The sequence below is a fragment of the Hirundo rustica genome, chromosome 4 (genome assembly GCF_015227805.2).
Source record: "Hirundo rustica isolate bHirRus1 chromosome 4, bHirRus1.pri.v3, whole genome shotgun sequence".
Taxonomy (NCBI): domain Eukaryota; kingdom Metazoa; phylum Chordata; class Aves; order Passeriformes; family Hirundinidae; genus Hirundo; species Hirundo rustica.
The window spans coordinates 13,653,707-13,669,992 of record NC_053453.1 but is presented as its reverse complement, the minus strand read 5'-3'; the positions used below and the strand labels follow the sequence as shown (position 1 = coordinate 13,669,992).

Genomic DNA, 16,286 nt, shown 5'->3' with positions numbered 1-16,286 from the left:
AGGTGTTACCTTTCTTTAAAACGTCTGAGATAACACAGTTAGTGTAAGACTGTGCAGTTTAGTCTATTGCTTTACTAAGTATTTAGTCCAAGAGTTTTCCCCAAGGCATAGCCTAAATATTTGTGTGCGTAAAAATTAGGCCAATCACTATTTGTTTATTTCCTTCATTCCCTGCCACCTCCTTGGGACAAATATTGAGAGCCCTCTCTATAGCAACCTATCACAGAGCACAAGGCTTTCGTACTTCTTCCTACCATCTCCCTCTTTCCCTTGTCTTGCCTTTTTTCCCCCCTTCCTCCACCACCTCAAACTTTGCTTTATAGTATGCATCTATAAAATTTCTTCTTTTATTAAACCTTAAGTGTTATGACAAAAACAGCTTAAACATAGCTCTATCTCAAACGTGGCATGGCATTAATTTGCAACAGTTTGCCTATTTCTGTAACTCAGCTGCATCAATGGGCTCTGAAAAAATCATACTCAACCTCTGCTGATCCTATATACAAGAAAACACTTTGATACAACCTGCTAGAATCTATGCTTCAGGTTTTGGAGCTTTAAAAGGGGAATAAATGAAAGTTGAATATGAACCACTTACAAACTTCCTGAAGTAATGTAGATAGCCCAAATTTTGTTCTCTTTTGAACAAGAATACGACTGCCCAACTATACATTGTAGTATGGAAGAGTTTTTGTATAAATGCAATGCAGCTGAGAGAAGAAAAAGTTTTATGGGCAGAGTCTGTCACTAGAGCAGCCAAAACAACTGAACCTGGAAGGAGGCAGAAGAGCTTCTGAGCACACATGGTCTTCTTCAAATCCACATCAAAAGCAACAAATCTCAAGGTAACAACAGAACAGTAACAAATACCCCCAAGTTTAACATCATGATGTTATTTACCAAACATTCTGAATTAAAACAGTGGTTAGGAGTGGAGGTAAATGTGCATGTTCTTTAAGCATCTCTAGGCCTATGTTAATATTTCATTTTTCTACAGGAATTTTTCTGAAATTGCCAGAAAATATAAGAGGAAACAAGAGCAAATTAAACTCTTGTTTCTGTGGCTATCTCATATGCAGAAGAAGTGCACAGCAAGTAGTCTATGCAAAAAAAAACTAAAGAAAGGAACCTTGATCAATTAATTATGGATTACATGGGAAACAGCTTTTATCACTAACTTTCCACAGACCCAGAAGTGTTGTGAGGCAGATCCTTGAGATCAGTTCTTCATTCTCAAGAGTCAAAGAGTCAGCAGTGCCCTGGCAGCAAGGAGGGCCAAGCATGTCCTGAGGGCATCTGGCACAGCATTGACAGCCGGGCAAGGGAGGGGATTGTCCCTCTCTGCTCTGACCTGGGGTGGCCTCACCTCGAATGCTGGGGCAGTTTTGGGTGCCTCAACACAATAAGGATCTAAAGCTATTATAGAATGTCCAAAAGAGGACTGTGAAGATGGAGAAGGGTCTGAAGGAGAAAGCCACGGAATGGATGAGGTCACTCGACTTATTCAGCCTGGAGGAGACTGAGGGGAGACTTTGCTGCTGTCCACAGCTTCCTACCAAGGGGAAGGGGAAGGGCAGCCACGGAGCTCTTCATTTGGGTGAGCAGTAACAGGACCCAAAGGAAAGGCATGAAGCTGTGCCAAGGAGGTTTAGGCTGAACGTTAGGAAAACTTTCTTCACCCAGAGGGTGGCTGGGCATGGGAACAGGTTCTCCAGGGAAATGGTCACAGCACCAAGTGTGATGGAGTTCAAAAAGCATTTGGACAATGCTTTTGGGCACGTAGTGTGACTCTTGGGGTGTCCTGTGCTAGGACAGGAGTTGTACTTTCCTTCCAACTCATGATATTCTATGATACATGTGCTTTAAGCAGGACCAGGACCAGACTGAAGCACAGCGTCCTCCCTGATCCAGTGGCTCTAAGGTGCCTACAGCTCATTGCACCACACCCATATTGTTATTCAGCAAAGGATTTGAGTGTTACAGTGATGGCCATTTCGAGAAGGACCCTGACAAGACACAATATGCCTTCTTTATTGTACTCTGCTCATGCAATGTAGATACACTCTCAAATTCTGACAGCACTTTACTTCTGGTTTTCCTCACCACGACAATAGCAGTCTTAGTGCTTGAGTTTTAGGTACCACTGTGTGTCAGCTATGTCCTTATTTCTAGTAAGAAATGTGACATATTGAACATTTCAAATTTTGGATTAACTACATGTGTGTAATGAACAAAGGTGAATCCAGCATCCCTTGAATTCAGTTTGGGGGTTATTCATCCCTCACAAGAAGCAGAACCAGTAATTCTTCTTGAAGAAAGAGACTGGAATTACTGGTTCATCAATAAAGTTCTTCTTTCCTCTATCACTTGATATGCTTCTACAACAACATTGTATCCTACCTGAACATTTCAAAGGGGACTTTACAGTTACTTTATTCCATACTATTATTTTTGGTACAACCCCAGCTTCTGCCTTACTCTATAAAAGGGAATAACACTTCATTTCAGCATGCTGCCTTTCTCTGACAATTTTTAATATGCCACAGGAAAGTGGGTGCCAATCTTTTTAAGAAAAACTCAATATAGTTGAGTTGATTGAAAATCACAAGTGAAATGTTGTTCCTAGGGACATTTTCTATTCTTGGCTAGCAATGTCGATTTGCTCCACCTAAATACTAGTTTATATTTAACCATTTAATTTGATATCACCTATGCTCTTCCCTAATTTCAGAAAGCAATTAGCCATTCCTTCACTAACAGGACTCCTGCAGTCAAAATGCAGTAAAATTCACCATAATTCTTAAGTACATTGTCACGCTTCCTATAGGAATTATTAAATTGAAAAGTAGCAGTGATATACATAAATGCTACTCTGGGCATGACTAATCCAGTCCACACAATGGTTTAAGGATGCTGCAGACTGAAACTTTTATTTTGTCACTGTCTTCCTAATGGTACCTTACATGAAGAAGAAGAATAAATTGTTCTGGCAAACTTGCTCCCAAATTTTCCTCTGTATGAGGCTGCATAGAACCTTCAGCATTTTATCTGAAGGATGTAGGGGTGCCCTTCATGCTCCCTTTTTTCCAAACCCAAGTCTCTTGATCGCCTCTCTTTGTTTTCCTTTCTCTTCATCTTAGTGCCACCAGATTTGAAAAGAAAAATTAAGGATTAACTACTTGCAGCTGTCTCATTGTTCATTCGAGCTCTGTAAAGTATTTTTAATCCCCTCTTCTTACTAAAGTCCTCTTTTTAAGAGTGTGATATCTATTATTCTTTGTGCATAGCCTGGAACAATGGAGTGCATTATTAACTGGCCTGTGAGTAGCTGTCACCAGCACTATAAGTGTATTTTATGTATGGAGCCCACATTGCAAATATACATATACATATGAATAAACACACATCAGAGATACCTAATTAGGTAGCTCAATAATTTTTAAGAGCTGAAATTCTAGAACAGCTAATTTATCCTAGCTTACTTCTGCTTTTTTTCCCTACATACCAATTGCAGTTCATTAATACTTTCTCAGCATGTTAACAGGAACAGCTGTTAAATAATAAATGCTGTACTGTATTATTTTCAGTAGGTGCTTCAGCAATTAAACTCTGGGTGCCTAATTTCTTGCTCAATTAGGAAAAATAACTATATTTTATGCAACCAAGTAAAATACTAGACATTGCCCAAAGAGAAAGAGAAACATCAAAATACATCAAACTGTAGAGAATTATTGTTCTCTGTGAGGAAATGTTGGAAACCCAATGCAAATCAATGCACCAGAACCTCGTGTATTTCTGCTTTATTTAAATCAATCCACCCTCAGGCAGCACAACTCCTGGGTCTGTGCAGGAGAAGCAGAGAGAACCTATGGGCAGAGGAATGACAAAAAGGGATCCTGAAGTCACACACTCCCAGAATCAGTCTGCAGTATCATTAATCAGCTGCAACATGAAACCACATTCTACAGCTAACTCTCCTAATATTCACCACCAGCTTGTAGAAATATTTGCCAGAAAGAAATCTTCAAAAACACTCAAGAATCAACAATATTGCACATTTCAAATTTCAAAATAACTCTTAGCCAAACAACCTAAAATTAAAATAAACTCATATTTGAGGAAAAAAAATCCCTACATTTCATTTGGTCTGCCTACATAATACATATGGCATTTCCTAAACATGAGAATCAGCTTTGACTACAGAAGGCTGTTAAGCGACCAAGCTTTAAAAAACCCCAAACCCAACAGCTACTGTCTAGCTTTCCCCCTTTCAAGGTATCTTGATTGCCTTAACCTACACACACAACTGCTCAATTGAGAAAGGTATTTAAAAATATGGTTAGGACTGCAAACATCTCTGTGAAATGATTATACTATCAGCATAGTCTGGTTTATATTTTTAATTTTATATTTTATCAATCACATTTCTTAAAGGTACTGTACTTCTCTGAGAGCCATTTATCATTTAAGAAAAGTAAGAATTATCACCTTTCACAGGCTCTCATTTGAAAAACAGTTATTTTAATTATTAAAGCTACCACTAGCTTAATAAAATAGTGCACATAGTGGACTGCAGCATTACCTTGTTCTAGCTTGAAATGTATTCACATGATTTGCATCTGATTTACTATACCACCTGACTCATTATTCTGAATAAGATAACTATTCTATTGCTCCACAAAATAAATGAAATATTAACTCCCCACAGAAATAACTTCCCCAATAATTGCACAAAAATTTCAAATTTATAACATGTTTTTAGTTTCCTTTTAAAAATAATTGTTAATTTTATATTAAAGAAACATTAAGAATAACTGATTGGGGGCTTTTTGTGTGCAACTATTTGCTGTTCAAACAATCAAACTCTCTGAATGCAAAATCTTATCACACATCTGTTAGAAGGACTGCATTCATTAATGTCAGCTATCAATCAGTCACAGTAGAACACTCCTTAAAACATGAAACGTGATTTGCATAGAGCCCTGCTCACTGTTCCTGAGCACTAGTTAACAAATCATTCCTTTAATTTCAAGCTACAGTACCTCATGAAGTATTATAATTACTTAAATCATGAGAATATTTGGAATAAATTACATTTTCTTTGTCCTACATATGTGAAGGTGGGTCAGGCACGGGCACAGGTTGCCCAGAGAAGCTGTGGCTGTCCCATCCCTGGAAGTGTCCAAGGCGAGGCTCTGAGCGACCTGGGGTAGTGGAAGGTGTCCCTGGCAGAGGGATGGAACTGCGTGATCTTTAAAGTTCCTTCCAACCCAAACCACTGGGTGATTCTGTGATATGCTGCTATGCACCAATCCTGCAAACTTTTTTTCTCTACAGTTCCCCAGTAATCCTGAGGGGTTTCACTAGCATTTTCACATTGACAAGGGACTACCTGACTGAGGTTTTAACCAGCAAAACTAGAAGTCTGGCTAGACTTACAGCATTATGAAATACATTTATTAAAAATGACCTGAAACTAAAAACAAAGAGCATTTTATATTTGGATGTTAAACATGGTATACTGAAATTTCCAGGAATAGCTCACATCTCCTGCTCTCCTGACTCTTATGAGTCAGCCATGAGTCTCATTACATTTCACAGGGACTTCTATGCCACACTTTCAGATTCACAGTACTTCAAACAAAGAAGATCCAAGATTCTGGGCCTCACGGTTCAGAAGAAAAAAAGCCCTCAAAAATTAAGCCTAAAGGACATGACACAGCAGAACAATAAGGAAAGGCCAAGAATATTAACTTTTAATGATCCATAATTTGGAGGGATCTGTTACGTGTATTGGAAATAAGGTGAAGAGTCCTCTGAGCCAGCAAGAACCAAGTTCACTTGAAGAATGCACAAAGCAGCACCAGGCAAGGCAGGTGCACGCCCAACACAACTCACCAGCAGCACAGGAAGGGTGCTTCCAGACCTGATCTGCCAACAAACACACCAGCACACAAACCAGCCTGGGTTTGGAAAACAGCGAGATTTCCAACACAGCTGTACATTTCCTCACCCGTAGCTCATCTCAAAATTGCAGTTTCAGGCTGTCTGTGAAGTAAGCAAGGTAACCCTGCTTACATTCAGATTATACTCAGTTCTTGCTTTCAGCCTTCAGACCTGCTAGAACTGAAATTATTTGCTTTAAAGGGGGGTGGGAGGGAAAGCTTAGGGTTTTAGTAAATTCCACAGCAACAAGAAGGGCTCCTGCGAGTTCCACGACTTGAAACCTTGGCTACATTTTTCAGTAAAGCAGGTAACAAATTAGAGACTAGCCCAATTCCAACGTCTTTAAAGACCTTTGACTAATGTCGTATGACGTTTTACATGACAATCACTGTCAGCATAATGTTTCAACTATTATGTAGACAAATGGAACTTCATTCACTTACCTGACGCACGTCTGGTGAATCGGTTTACCGCGGGAGCTGAAAGAAAAGACAACATTTTGATTATTTTTGTAGTAGTCTAACTTGCTTTAAATGTAACAATGTTATACTTCAGTCGAAGTGTGAGGTCTACAAATACCAGATAAACATCATTTTTTGTATCTTTATAGGAACCCATTTGTATACACTTTAACTTTTAAGTAGCTTTGCAAGAGATGGTACATAGTAACTAAAAAGCTTTCGATTTTCAGCTTTGTAAGAGTTACTGTTACTTACTACTGCTCAGGAGTGGATGTGAAACATTTAGGTCTGCATCTCCGCTGTTATTGAGTGCAGAGAAATTGGCATCTTGCAAACAATAATTCAAACAGGGATTAGAAAAGTATGTAAAAAAATTAACTTCATTTTTACAAAATATACCTATTGGAAATCTGGCACTAAGGATACTCCTGTCGAGAAAAAGACTCATTTGTAATCCCATTTAAAGATCAACTTTTGCTTTGACTAACCTTTAAAACTCCTTAGGTAAGTCAATAACAATGCCAACCCCCACCAAAACCCCAGTGCAAATGTTTTACAGTGCCATCCTGGCCCGTCTCCAACTGCATGCTGCAAACACTTGTAATCGGACTCCTGTCTTGTTTCCAACTAGGAGAGACTGCAAACTACAACTTAAAACACATGGCTTTGCCTCTCTTTCATTTCTAGATTTACCAGCTTCTTCAAGAGTTACTAGAGATAAAATAGTTTTATGTTTTGCTTTCCAAATACAACCTTCAGCCTTCTAATTAGTAAAAACCACTGGTCTTGAACTCTACTTTCATGTGATGTATTAACTGCTGGAATAAACAGCGAGAGGAAAATCTGAATGACCTAATTTCCAATGTGGGCAGCAGCCACATTAAAAATGTATGCCCTTACAGAGCTTATTAATATTCAACCTTAAAAACTGCTCTTCATGTTTACACAGAACTGAAAAAATGAAAGATATTAACCTTTTTTTTTATTTTATCCCACTAAATTTTACATGGGAGTTATGCATCATGTCTTGAACACCTAAGCCAAGGGAAAAAAATTGCTGAGAAAAGAGGAGAGACAGTAACAACAGCCTGAGATGCAAACTGACTTCTTATTCCTTTGTGGACAAAAAATCAGAGCAAAACTACAATTTTTGAACCACAGTCACAGATGGTTTGTACATGCACATACAGGAGTGACAGATCCAAGTGGCAAAAAAAATACACTAGGAAACCTGACAACAGAGGCTTGGAGTGCTAGTCACAAGGAAGGAAACCTCTGGTTAATAAGTGGTTACAAACCCCAAACATATATAGAGATGAGCACAAGAGTAATATAACCAGCAAAGTTATTTTGAAACGTGAATTCTAATCCCCCCCAACAACTTTTCATTAAATAAAAAGACAAAAAAATGTAGACACATTTTAATCAAAACAGACAGCATATTTTATGTGACTGCTGGTTTTTAATAGGAGGGCCATTTGAGTCCTCAAAAGTCTATTTTGTCACTATTGTTATGGGCCAAATTAATTTCAGGACATCAGTCATGACTGTCACCATCAGATGGCTGAGTTGTTTACTCAAGCAAGTAAATTTGCAGCAGGTCTCAGCAGATGTGCTCATATTAAAAACAAAATTGGAATCTGACTTATTTCTAACAAGAAAACATAAAATCATGTTTTGCTCCCATTCAGAAGCTTTTCCCAAGCTCAGGGAGGGCTTTGGCTGTCAGTTTTGTGTATTATCTGTAGATATGAAGATTTAACTCCTCTAGACAGCTACCTCAGCAGATAAATTTTATATGTGTGTGTGTATATATATATATATGTATGTGTGTATGTATATGAACATGTAATACAAAACTAACAAGTTTTGAAACAAGTTACTGGGATTATCAAAGAAAAACGTCAGTTTCTGCTACATAATTCTAAATTCACTTTTTATTTGGCTACAAGAAGCTTAGTTTACCATGCAACAGATTTTACTAATTATTTACTGTTAGAAAAACATAGCAAGAATGTCAGAACCTTGATCAGCAATTATCTTTGAGCTTATGTGAATAATCAGTGCTTCAGGAGCAACCAGACAAAGCCTTCCTACCCAGACTGGGATTTCATGGAGGTCATCCAAATGTGTTACTGCGAGATTTAAAAGCAGAACCCACAGTTCTTTGTTATGGAGCAACTTGAACTACTCTCTATTTTTCTGGTAGCAAATCACAACATACTTCTGTTGTCCAGAAAGGTGGAAGCATTAACATACAAGAAAGTCTCAGATAATAATTGGCCCTGCAGGAATTCAGCTGTTTAGGGGTTTTCAGTACAAAGTAGATGAGTGGTCAACAGATCATTACAATGTCTGGCAGGATAAGCATAGTAAAGTGGGCAAAAGAAAGCCTAAGATGCATTTTGCTTGAGGCATAAAACAAATACTAAATTATCTTTCAAACATGTCAGGAGCTGAAAGTCTTGGCTCAGAAACAAATGGACAAATCAATGGCAGAAATATTCAATGAGGGATATTAAATGCTCCTCCTGGAGCCACACAGCATCAGGAACAGCAGAGATTCCCAGGGAAGAAACACTTCTTATTCTGCCTGTGATTACCACCTTCCCTGGGTATCTATTTTTAGCCACCATCCTTACTGAGATCTGAGTTAGGCTGACTGTTAGGTTTGGACTGAGATGACTGTCCTGATTCCCACAGCTCAAGTGGAAGTGGTACCCAGAGAGACAGGGATGCCAAGAGACAGTCTTGGCATCCAGGTTGAATTATGAGGGCAGCTTTGAATTCCCACTCACAGGACACAGGAATATTGTACTTAAATCCACAGTTTCAAGCCCCAAGCTACACACACATAGAAGTGGTGCTTAGGCATTGTGATTCCCACCCCGTTACTGCTTCAGCTGCTTCCCAGCACTCTGCCCTCCTCTCTCCTCTCAGCCATGTCCACAAGCAGGTTCTCAGGACTCCATGCCTGCCTGCAGGCACAGCAGAGAGCAGCTGGCATTGTGCTCTGCCCAAGGACTGCTCCCTACAATGTGAAACCCAGGCAGCCTTTTGGGAGGGTTACCCCATCCCTAATAACATGCCAGATGCAACACTGCTGACACACGCCAGTTCACAGCTCCAGCTTTCCAGCAGGGGTAAATGTGGGAAGGGAATGGGTGTGAGGCAATACCTATGTGGCTGTTGAAGTTAACTACAGCAAAAATAATCTTAAAGGTTATAGTGACATTGTGCTGAGGGCTGGTTGCTCAAAATGATTAAATTCAAACAACTTGCTAGAAAAAAGCCCACAGTAACTTACAGTGCCACACACATCCCCACTAACCTGTGCAAAATATAGAAGGAACAAAATTCGTGAATTGTAAAACCCTGCCATTGGAAAAGTCAGGGATTTTCCCCAATAAAAGGCATAAACACATACAGATAAATTCACAACACGTCCTGAATTGCAAAACCCTGCCATTGGAAAAGTCAGGGATTTTCCCCAATAAAAGGCATAAACACATACCGATAAATTCACAACACGTCCAGTGACATTTAATAATTTTTGCAGTATCAGAAAGAATGCTGCATCACAACAAATAATGTACAGCTGTACACAGAGAATCTTGTTTACAAGCATGGTGTCACTCTAATATTGAATATAACTCTTCATGTTCTACTTTGTTTCAACTAAAATCTATTACAAACTTTTCAGGGAAAATTATCAGGGGGTGGAGTGAGTGTGTGTGAGAGAAATGACAGAGGTCTGTATCCTGATGAAGTTTTGATTAAATTACCATTTGAAAGTGCACAAACTTACACAACATATTCCAGGAGTTCGATTCTTAGCACTACATAAGAGAGAATTCTACAATCTATCACTTCTTAACAACTGAAATTCATGTTTGAAAATCCTTGGTCAGAGAACTGTATGGAAGCACAGCTTCTAAAATATTTTGGCAATATAGATCAAGCAAATAAACATAAATAATTGGTAAATTATCAAGAGCAGCATGGCTTTGTAAGCTGAGGAGGAGATGGGAGTCTGTGTGATCATTTGTAGAGTAGCAAGAATAAGAAAGTAATGCTAAGAAAAGATCCCTACCTGGGCCTCCTCTAGATGTTTAACCTGTTCTGAGAGCCTAAGCTGTCTCCTTTTACAAACTCACAATTTAAATGTTTTTGCTTCAGAAACTGCCAGAGATTCTTGTGCCACTAATGTCACCTGGAATAAGAAGCTGAAGACATTGCAGACAGTAGACATGCAGCCTTCCCAAGAGGTCAGGGACTGTGAGCCTGGCATTCAGGAAGAGGCTCTGCATATCAGGGGCTGTTAGGACATGCCTGAGCACCCTGTGACAACCAGACCTGTGAACTGGTGCTTCCCTCAGGTCTGCAAACCGCAGCAAAGACACATCTCACATCTCCAGGTGTGCTGCAGAGTGCATGGAACCCCGCGTGTGCCCAAGCCAGGGTGAGCACAGCCCACTCCCTGCAGCCGCTCTGCGGGACAGAGGCCAACAGGAGGCTGCTCACTCTCCTGCCACACTCAGAGAAACTCAAGGTTTAGCAGCTCTTAAAGAACAACACGCAAGGGCTGGCAAGGGATTAGTGATTAATCTTCAGTGTTAGTAAAAATAAGAACACTTTCCACAAGCCTCACTTTCAATCAGCCACTGCAATTTCTTCATATGGCAAAGGACTAAACCCCCTTAAAAAAACAAAAACAAAAAAAACCAACTCAAAATTTAAACTGAACTACATGTTTAAAACCTTCAAATTTGGCAGCCCATAGCCCCCAAACCCCACACTTATTTACAAAGCAGGAATATTGCTAATGTAGCTTAATGGAGAGACAAAGAGAAACATCCATGCCGTAGTGTGTTTTCCTTGTGTGGAAAGTGCAAATGCCCCAGGTGAGCTTAGAAAACAAATGTCATATCCAAATCATCCCTTTTTTTCTGTCCTATTGAGGGCAAAGCTGTGTTAAAACTCTCATTGAGGTCAGTGGGTTAAACCTAGTCCAAACTTGAATAACAGACTGAAAACCTGTTCTCAACACACTGTCTGATTTTATTCCATTTAACTCTAGTGTTTTTGATAGAGTTATTCCTGATTTACCTATGGTCCTTTCATCATATACCTCAAAATCCCAGGCTAAATATTAACTGATCATGGGCAGTATATGTTCCACCTTTTCAATTTCAATCTTACCTACTTCTCAAAGATCTCAACTTTCAGAAAATTTTGAATTATGCTTATTGCAATCACATTCCTATATTAGGCTAATTAATATTCACTTGTCTTCTTTCACAAACAGATTATTAATTAGAATGACCTAATCAGAACAAGAGCAATATCAAACCTAAATGAATGCCTCTCTAAAATGCATACCTTAATCAGATTCATGTTTTTATGTCCCAAATAGAGTTAACTCCTCATTACAATGATACGCTGGGACATGGATAATACCAGCCCCTCTAATTTCACTCCATCACAGGGAACCTTCATTTTAGTTCAGGATTAATCCAGGTAGAATGATTCTTTCAGAGGCTGACACCAATACAAGACAATACAATTATTTTAATGTACCTTCACACTGATAAGACCTCACAAAATCTCAAGGAAAGCATGACAAACTCATGACACTTTGAAGAAATAGCTCTGACAAAGAAGGGAGTTGCCAGGTCTATGGAGAATAGCTCTTGTCTTTTCCCTGTGAAAGGCTCTGACAACTGTGAGGAATGAGAAGAAGGGATAAGCACAGCAAATACACAGCTATTATTTGGATGAAAAACAAACAGTCCTGGCAATAAAGTAGGTAGAGCATAGCTTTCAAAATATTTGTATTTAAATTTCTGGAAAATTTACAACAATGGTAATATTTTAATGATGATTTACATGAGGTATGTTTTATTATTTCCCTCACCAAATAAGGCAGTCTGAGAAGATGAATTATTATTATTTTATTTTTATTATTTTTTTTTTTAAATTAAAAACAAAATTGAAGAATAGCAGCACACAGGCTTGGCCTTTACACAAAGAGAAAAGGTAAATCATAGTCACAAGTGTTTCCTGTATGTACCAGTCAGCCAAAGAACCTGACAGGCTAGACAGCAACACTGGCACCAAATTTCCCAATAAACAAATCTTAACATCTCAAGAATGTCTGAAGCCCACTCCAAAACTCTGATTAACCTCAGTGAAGAATACCCACAGCTCCTAAAAGGGTAGGATCTGCACACAGAGGGATCTGGCTCCTGCCAAAGAAAGGTGTATTGCTGGAAAGCATTGCAAGTACACACTTTCAGGAAGAAAGGGCTCCCTAAGGAGTTGAGAGTGCTCTGTAGCCAGGGAGACAGAGTGCACAACGACACATGAATCCATACACAGAGCAGAATGCAGGCAGTGAGGCATGAAGGCAGCACAGCCTTTCAGAGAATCCTGTAGACTGACCGAGAAGCCAAAGATGAGGGAGAAACAACACTATAGTGGTAGAATTTATGTGCTACTGGGAGAAAAAGAAGGAGAGAATAATTTGGCTGTTGCAAGAAAAGTAGATGTTGGCAGTAAAAAATGGCTTTAGGTCATGGGACACCCTAAAATTTGTTTATTTTTTTAAATAAAAATCTACAGATTTTAAAACCATCAGTACCAAAACAAATACATACATAATTATTGCTGTCTTTGCAGAAATCAATACATCTATAAAAGGATTAAAATATACAGAAACCAGAATATCTTGCTATCCCTTTTTTTTTTTTTTTAATATGCCAAATCAACTTTATTCACATGAAGTTGTAGTGCTAAAATGTAGTTGGCTTTCTGGGCTGCCAGCACGTACTGTGGGGTCATGTTGAGTTTCTCATCCACCAACAATCCCAAGTCTTCCTTCTCAAGGCTGCTTTCAGTCCATTTCCTGCCCAGCCTGTACTTGTGTTTACATTGCCTTGGGATTGTTCAGAGGTGCAGCACCTTGCACTCAGCAGTGCTGAACTTCAGGAGGTTCTCACAGACCCACCTCTCAGGCCCGTCAGGTCCCTGTGGATCCCTTCCCTGCACTGTGACAGCACCACACAGCTCGGTGGTGGTGGTGAACGTGCCGAGGGTGTGCTCCATCCCTGTCACTGACAAAGGTGTCCAACAGCACCGAGCCCAGCACGGAGCCCTGAGGAGCCCCAGCCCTCAGAGCTCTGCTCTTGGATCTCGAGCTGTTGATTGCAACCCTTGGAGTGCATCCAGCCATTACTATCCATCCATTCATTATCAACTGAGTAGTCAAATCCATGCCTTTCCAGTCTAGAGACATGTGATGCAGGGATCTAGAGGGATGTGATGCAGGACAGTGTCAAATGCTTTGTAAAAATCAAGGTAGATGACATCAGTTGCCCTTTCCATATCCACCACTGCTGTAACCCAGTTGTAGAAGGTCACCAGGTTTGTCAGGAGTGATTTGCCCTTAGGGAAGCCATGTGGCTTCACCAATCATCTCCTTACCTTCCATGTGCCTTTGCATAGTTTCCAGGAGGATATGCTCCATGAGCTTGCCAGACACTGAGGTGCAACTGACTAGCCTGTAGTTCCTCAGGTTTTCCTTTTTTTTTGTTTTCTATTTTTAGAAAAGGGGCTTATGTTTTCCCTTTTCCAGTCAGTGGAAACTTCATTGACTGCCATGACTTCTCAAATGTGATGGATAGCGTCCTAGCCACTTCCTTAGACAGCTCCCTTGGAGTCCATGGATGCATCTCATCAGGTCCCATTAACTTGTGCACATTCAGGTTCCTCAGACTATATTGAACCTGACCTCTTACAGTGGGTGGTTCTTCATTCTCACAGTCCCTTCTGGGACTTGAAGTCTTCTGCAATTTAGGTGCTGTGGCTGGAGCATTTGCCAGCAAAGATCGAAGCAAAAAATTCTTACATACCTTGTCCATCTTCACATATAGATAATCAGGTCTCCCATTTCCTTCTGGAGAAGGCCCACATTTTCTTTTATCATGAACATATCTACAGAAGCTTTTCTTCTTGCCCTTGATATCCCTGACCAGACTTAATTCTTTCAGGGCTTTAGTTTAACTAACCTGACCCCTGGCTGCTCAGACTCAGACAATCAGTATTCCTCTCAGGTACCTGTCCTTGTTTCCATCTGCCGTGGGCTTCTTTTTTGTGTTTGAGTTTGTCCAGGAGACTGTTGTTCATCCATAGAGGCCTCCTAGTGTTTTTACCTGATTTCCTCTTTATTAGGATGCATCACTCTTCAGCTTGGAGGATATAATTCTTGAATATTTAACCACCTTTCTCAGGCTTCTCTTCCCTCCAGGACTTTCTCCCATGGTACTCTATCAAGCAGATCCCTGATTAGGCCAAAATCTGCTCTGCTGAAGTCCAGGGCATTGAGCTTGCTGTGCACCCTAATCACCACCCTGAGGATCTCAAACTCCCCCACTTCATGGTCACTGCAGCCCAGGCTGCCCTGGAGATTCACATTCCCCACCAGATCCTACCTGTTGGTGAGAACAAGGTCCAGCATAGAACCTCACCTTGCTGGCTCCCCTATCTCTTGGAGGAGTTACCATCAGCGCATTCCAGGAATCTCCTGGATTGCTTATGCCCTGTTGTGTTGTCCTTCCAACAGGTATTGGGGTGGATGAAGTCCCCAGTGAACACTAGGACTTCTGAATATGAGAATGCCCATAGAGGTCCTCATGTGCTTGCTGGCCTGGCAGCTGTAGCAGAACCCCTACAAAGTCCCCCCTCGCTGCCCTCCCTTTAATCCCGACCCACGGGCTCTCACTCGGCTCCTCTTTCCCCCAGGCTTTGCTCCACACACTCCAGCTGGTCACTGGCATAGAGGGTAACACCCTCCCCTCCTCTCTCCTGCCTGTCCTTCCATTCCAGCACTCCTGTCACAGCAGCCACCCCAGGACACGAGATCAGAGCCCTGCAGGTGTGTGCACGTCTCTGCCTCCTCCTGTTTGACCCCCGTGCTGTGTGCGCTTGCACGGGGCCAGCGCAGTCGGGTCCCCACTGAAACCAACTCTCTGGCTGGAGTTACTCTGCAAGTAACATCCTGACATTTAACCTGGCCGGGCACAGAACCTTGAAAGTGATGTAAATAAGTCTCTCCTACTTATATCAGTTAAAGAGATTTCAGCTCTTGTGAATAATTGATGCTTTATGTAATTACAAACACTGAAAATAAAAAAATTAAATGCCTGCCTGATATATTAGACCAATGACCCAATACACTGAAATGGGCTGTCACAGCTCATTATGGTGAATCAAATGCTGTTTTTTTCCCACTCAGGCAGCTTAATCAAGATTTTAGGCTCTATATATATATATTTTTTTTTAATTTTCCCATCTATTCTTTCAGATTAATGTCCCTGTTAAAGCAACAAAGTGAAGATGTTGATGAGTTTTTCTGTCTTAAATATGCATCCTGTTCCTTAGCATGTTTACCCTTAAAAATTCATCCTCATTATTACTTGTGACCAGTACACTTGGTCATTATCTGATTTAAAGTGATCAGTGGTCTAGATAAGAGGAAAAAAAAAAATATATATAATTTACAGCAATATTTCTAACCTTCTGTAATACCCCAGGGTAAAAAAGTTAATTTGTGTCAGAATTTGTCTATGTACAAGCTGAAGATGTATACATGTGTGGAAATCTTAGTTTGGAGCACTTGCTGCCCTCAACCCCAGATTACCCAGGATATATGAAGAAAAGTAGTAGTGTGTATGAGAGAATAATTCTACCCACCAGAGACAACACCTTTTGAAAGCAAAACCGAGCCCAAAAATACCAATGGAATAAATGTATGAGGGAGGTCAGCCTTCCTAGGCCATGCCCTGGGCTACAAAGACCCAATCCTTCCCACAGGGCCAG

General features: G+C 40.3%; 1 protein-coding gene across 1 annotated transcript in view; it reads right to left on the bottom strand.

The window, feature by feature from the left end:
• The window catches only part of PRKAR2B (protein kinase cAMP-dependent type II regulatory subunit beta), a 76,226-nt gene that overhangs the window by 39,439 nt on the left and 20,501 nt on the right, over positions 1 to 16,286 (bottom strand). The window contains exon 2 of the mRNA XM_040061951.2: positions 6,390 to 6,425. Within this exon, the coding sequence (XP_039917885.1) occupies positions 6,390 to 6,425 (36 nt within the window). The remainder of the gene's footprint in view (positions 1 to 6,389; positions 6,426 to 16,286) is intronic.